The 5,837-nt window shown below is 42.2% G+C and overlaps 1 protein-coding gene across 1 annotated transcript; it reads left to right on the forward strand.

Moving 5' to 3' along the window:
• The first annotated feature begins 1,222 nt into the window (after positions 1-1,222).
• Positions 1,223-4,372, forward strand: LOC138671760 (uncharacterized). Its single transcript, XM_069759911.1, has 2 exons — positions 1,223-1,949; positions 4,147-4,372. Exons 1-2 carry the CDS (start codon positions 1,223-1,225, stop codon positions 4,185-4,187), a joined length of 768 nt encoding a protein of 255 aa, XP_069616012.1. The 3' UTR covers positions 4,188-4,372.
• Positions 4,373-5,837: the final 1,465 nt, after the last annotated feature.

Below are 5,837 nucleotides of genomic sequence, written 5' to 3' on the forward strand. Positions count from 1 at the left end.
TTATTTTTTATTTTTACCTGGGCGCCTGCGGCGATGTCCGTCATCCACAATTGGACCATCATTGGGTGGCTGTGGGTGCGGACATCGCCGCCGTAGTGTTCAGGGTATATTATTTCCTTGCTACGTTCCTGAGTAGCTACTGCGCATGCGCTCCACGCTGGGTAACTGATCCTCTTGTTCGCCGGCTTCATTTATCCGAGAGCGCATGTCCATGACGTCACCGGGGGATTTCCCCTTGACGTGCGCTCCCGGTGTATGCTGGGGAAGGAGGGTCACTTCCGGATCGGCTGTGGTGCGCCTGCGCATATTGGACTCTTGTAGTCCAGGAACATCGCTATAAAAACACCGGTGTCAGGGGCCATTATTTCACTCCCTCTTTGAGAAAGCAACGCGAAACGCGCGTCAGGGGGCTCTCCGGAGTCATTAGGTGCCTTCCATTTCATCATGGGTAAGAAATTTGATTCTTGATATGCCATTTATATACTGGTCTCTCTGCTAATGGTATGCATGAAGGACACTTGTCCATACGAGAGCCAGCAAATATACCGTAGTATTGTGTGCTACCATTGATGGTTACATATATCATGATATACCATGATGTTTCATACGTTCTCTAGGTACCTATGACTTGGATGTGTATTTTCTAGGGTCTTCCCTTCTTTTGTATTTTTGCTACTGTTGTAAATTTTAAAATGATTCTTTAATAAATATTGCTGTTTTAAATGTTCTCCGTATAGAACTCCATTTCCTTTTTGTATTTATGTATATTCGGAGTATACGTTATTGTCCTGATAGATACATGGGCGCTGACATACGTCTTTTTTCTATAACACACCGAGTGTGTGTGTCCCATGTTATTTCTGTTGGTGTATTTTTGTTGCTAATTTACTCTGTGTTGTTCACAGCAGCTGACTCCAGACAGATGGACTTTAGAGCCAGGGACTCGTCATGGCTCAGTCAAATAAATGAAGTATTTAAGGATGACCCTAGTTTGATTTTAAACTGTAATTACAGAGAAAATCATGAATTAATTCAAAAATTAAAATTACTTCTGCATAGACGCATGAGGACATGGTGGAACAAAGGTTTTCTGGAAAAATATGTCTCTAAGGGGTTGATACCTAGAGGATTGCGTGTACAGGTTTTTCCTTCCTTTGAGACTGATTTGCCATGGTTTAAGAATGGATGGGAAGAACTAGCTGGTAATTGCTCCAGAGGCTTCATGGAGTTACTAATTAAATTTAACGAGTTTACTTTGAGTGAACTTGAAAGGGAGATTGACAGTATTCAAACAACATTGAAAAAAGATTTGACAAACGAAGCCATTAAAAAAGTGAATGAAGATCTGGAAAAGGATTTTCTTAAATGGGAGGATGACATCAAAACAACCAAGGCAAAGAAGTTTCAAAGGGATGTACTTGATTTTCAGAATAATCAAGTTTATAGATGGAGACAAAAATATGGGAGAAGAGGTCGCTCGATATCAAGAGTTCGTAATGAATCTTGTTCTTCTGTGACATCGGGGGAGGAACATGACAGTGATGTCCCGCACACATCCAGTTTGGGTAATACCAGACAAACAAGATCTAGCCAGAAACAATTTGAACAAGGGAAGGGTAAATCCTCTGTTAAACGTAAAATATCTCCACTGCATCAATCTGATGACAAGAAAAAGAAACCTGGAACATTGGAGGTGATTAATTTATCCCACCATAGATTGACAGATGCACAGCATGAAGTATTATCTCTTGGTCTCACATTTGTGCCTAATAACCCGTTTAATTATTTTTCAGCCATGAAAGATGTATATCTCTTTTCCCGTAAATTAATTTTAAAAAAGTTACACAACAAAAGGGAAGATGAAAGCTATGGACTGATATCTGAAGTTGATAAAGAGATTTTGGCCAACCTGGAGGATTTGTTAAAAGAACAAGAACCTGAGTCCAAAGGTACGTTCCCTAGATCTATCCTACCCAAATCGACCACGTTCCCTCCTTTGTCTTTATGCCCTCAAGTGGAGATCTTCACCAAGCTAGTATTAGAGGATTTTAAAAAGATCCCTGAATTTGTCACAAAAGATAATGTGACTAAATCACAGCGACGAGCATTGCAAGAACTTGGCAATTTAGATGACATTGTCATCAAGGCGGCGGACAAAGGAGGGAACGTCGTCATTTGGCCTACGGTTAAATACGAAAAGGAGGCTCTGAGACAGCTGAATTGTAAGGACACCTATACTCGACTGTCTCACAGCCCCATAGAAAAATATAAGTTGGAATTGGATGGGATCTTACCGAACGCGTTGGATCAGGGAACCATCAATAAAAAGGTATTTGATGGTTTGGTGGTAGAATTTCCCAAAACTCCCACACTGTACCTATTGCCTAAGGTGCACAAAGATATGACAAGTCCTCCAGGGAGACCTATAGTCTCCGGGATTGGGGGCCTGTGTGACCCAATCTGTAGATATATTGACTTCTATCTGAAATCTATGGTGGAGACATTACCCTCATATATCAGGGATACCACTGACATGCTAACTAAGTTAGAGGGGATGGTTTTGGAGCAGGACATGTGGCTAGTAACGGCTGATGTCGAGTCATTGTATACTTGTATTGCGCACGATGACGGAATGGAGGCGGTCCGCTTCTTCCTGAGGAATGGCAACTGGGATGGTCCGATCTGTGAGTTTGTTGTGACCTTATTGCATTTTGTCTTGACCCACAATGTCTTCCTTTTCAAAGATAGATACTATCTTCAACGATGTGGAACTGCCATGGGGGCAGCTTGTGCCCCAGCCTATGGGAGAGATCCATATTCCACCAGGATGTGGTCTCTTCTGTGGACCGGGTGCAGTGTTGGCATAGGTATATCGATGACATCTTTTTTATATGGCAAGGCAGCGAGATTGGTATCAAGGAATTAGTGGGTCAACTCAATTGTAATTCTCATAATATTAGATTGACGTACAAGGCACACAAACGAAGGATCGATTTTTTAGATATTCTTATTGAGGTGGATGAGATGGGGGCGGTGCATACAGATGTATTTAGGAAAACCACTTCTGTCAACTCCCTGTTGCACGCGTCCTCATCTCATACCTCACATACTATTAAGGCCATCCCAGTTGGCCAATTCCTCAGGATGAAGCGGATCTGCTCGACTGAACAAAAATTTGAAGTTCGGTCTGAAGACCTCAAAAACAGATTCAAAGCTCGTGGCTATAGCAATCGCAGTATTAAACAAGGATACATTAGAGCCAAGAAAACAGAGAGACAGCAATTGCTGTATAAAAATGAGATGGGTGGGAGTTCGGAAAACAATGTTAGATTTGTCTCCACGTATAACTGCTACTGGAAACGTATGCAGGAGATAGTCAATAAACATTGGCCAGTTCTTCTCACTGACTCTATCTTGGCGTCCAATATCCCCCAAAGACCCAGCTTCACAGCAAAACGAGGTAAAAGTATTAAAGATCTACTAGTAAAAAGCCACTATGTGGCAAAGGTTACTAATCCTCTTAATCCAACTGGAAGGGGTCCTACATGGGGGTGTTATCCCTGTGGCGATTGCTTGGCCTGCAGAGATAAGAATCTTGTTAGGGGTACCCATTTTTCGTCATCGGGTGAGGAGAAGAGGTTTCAAATTCGGCATCACATACGTTGCAATAGTACTTTTGTCATATATCTGGCCGCATGTCCTTGCTCCAAAATATATGTGGGGCTCACGTCACGTCAGCTCCGTGTACGTGTGAGAGAGCACGTGAGAGATATTACAAATGCGCGTAAGACTGAGGACGTGAATGCCCTTAAAACCATCCCGAAACATTTTCACAAGTTTCATGGATGCGATCCAACTGGTCTGCGGATCATTGGGATTGACCAGGTTCACGGTGGTAGTAGGGGAGGAAACATGAAACGTTTACTTGCACAAATAGAGTGCAAATGGATTGTGACTCTAAATTCTATGTCTCCGGTGGGACTGAACGAGACAATCAGTTTCGCCCCTTTTCTATGAGAACCTTTTTCCTCTATGTTCTTCTCTTTGCGTTGCAGATTTAAATCCATCTGTTCTTACATTTTAATTGTTAGTTTTTATTTTATTTTTTCTGTTTAAAATTCTTTTCTTTATTTCTTGCATCCCTAGACTTAATTGCCCTTGAGATTCGGGTGTTTTTGTGGCTATAACATCTTGAACACGCAAGGAATTATTAAGGACAAAAGCATGGATGAATTATGTCACTTCTTATCACCAGAAGACTGTTTACTTTATCTGTTTGGGGGGTATATCTATGTATAATGTTCTTTATAGTATGTTTTTGTATTTTTTATGCCTCAATGTTAATATCTTTATGCAAAATTTATTGCATAATATGCACTTGATAATACACAATGAGTGGTTTTTAATATTATACTTATAGACTATAAGGTTTTGGTCACGTACTGTATGCGGTTACAATCCGCCTTTATTTATTTCAATTCTTGCTGGTTCCTTGGTTTATTTTTTATTTTTACCTGGGCGCCTGCGGCGATGTCCGTCATCCACAATTGGACCATCATTGGGTGGCTGTGGGTGCGGACATCGCCGCCGTAGTGTTCAGGGTATATTATTTCCTTGCTACGTTCCTGAGTAGCTACTGCGCATGCGCTCCACGCTGGGTAACTGATCCTCTTGTTCGCCGGCTTCATTTATCCGAGAGCGCATGTCCATGACGTCACCGGGGGATTTCCCCTTGACGTGCGCTCCCGGTGTATGCTGGGGAAGGAGGGTCACTTCCGGATCGGCTGTGGTGCGCCTGCGCATATTGGACTCTTGTAGTCCAGGAACATCGCTATAAAAACACCGGTGTCAGGGGCCATTATTTCACTCCCTCTTTGAGAAAGCAACGCGAAACGCGCGTCAGGGGGCTCTCCGGAGTCATTAGGTGCCTTCCATTTCATCATGGGTAAGAAATTTGATTCTTGATATGCCATTTATATACTGGTCTCTCTGCTAATGGTATGCATGAAGGACACTTGTCCATACGAGAGCCAGCAAATATACCGTAGTATTGTGTGCTACCATTGATGGTTACATATATCATGATATACCATGATGTTTCATACGTTCTCTAGGTACCTATGACTTGGATGTGTATTTTCTAGGGTCTTCCCTTCTTTTGTATTTTTGCTACTGTTGTAAATTTTAAAATGATTCTTTAATAAATATTGCTGTTTTAAATGTTCTCCGTATAGAACTCCATTTCCTTTTTGTATTTATATAATCTGCATGATGTAGTCGTGTTGGGGTTGCCATGGCTACAAGCCCATAATCCAGTATTAGATTGGAAATCCATGTCGGTGTCCAGCTGGGGTTGTCAGGGGGTACATGGTGATGTTCCATTTCTGTCAATTTCGTCATCCACCCCTTCTGAGGTCCCAGAGTTCTTGTCTGATTACTGGGATGTATTTGATGAGCCCAAGTCCAATACCCTACCTCCGCATAGGGATTGTGATTGTGCTATCAATTTGATTCCTGGTAGTAAATTCCCAAAAGGTCGATTGTTTAATTTGTCCGTGCCTGAACACACCGCTATGCGCAGTTATGTGAAGGAGTCCCTGGAGAAGGGGCATATTCGCCCGTCATCGTCGCCATTAGGAGCAGGGTTCTTTTTTGTAGCCAAGAAGGATGGTTCGCTGAGACCTTGTATAGATTACCGCCTTCATAATAAGATCACGGTTAAATTTCAGTACCCCTTGCCATTGTTATCTGATCTGTTTGCTCGGATTAAGGGGGCTAGTTGGTTCACAAAGATAGATCTTCGTGGTGCGTATAATCTGGTGCGAATTAAGCAAGGC

The sequence above is a fragment of the Ranitomeya imitator genome, chromosome 3 (assembly GCF_032444005.1).
Source record: "Ranitomeya imitator isolate aRanImi1 chromosome 3, aRanImi1.pri, whole genome shotgun sequence".
In the NCBI taxonomy this organism is placed as follows: Eukaryota; Metazoa; Chordata; class Amphibia; order Anura; family Dendrobatidae; genus Ranitomeya; species Ranitomeya imitator.

What these genes read in the sequence shown, in the direction of transcription:
- LOC138671760 (XM_069759911.1), top strand. Translation starts at nt 1,223, where the DNA reads ATGGAGTTACTAATTAAATTTAACGAGTTTACTTTGAGTGAACTTGAA. An exon ending in ACAAGAACCTGAGTCCAAAG is followed by an intron (nt 1,950 to 4,146) that starts GTACGTTCCCTA and finishes TTGCATCCCTAG; the next exon opens with ACTTAATTGCCCTTGAGATT.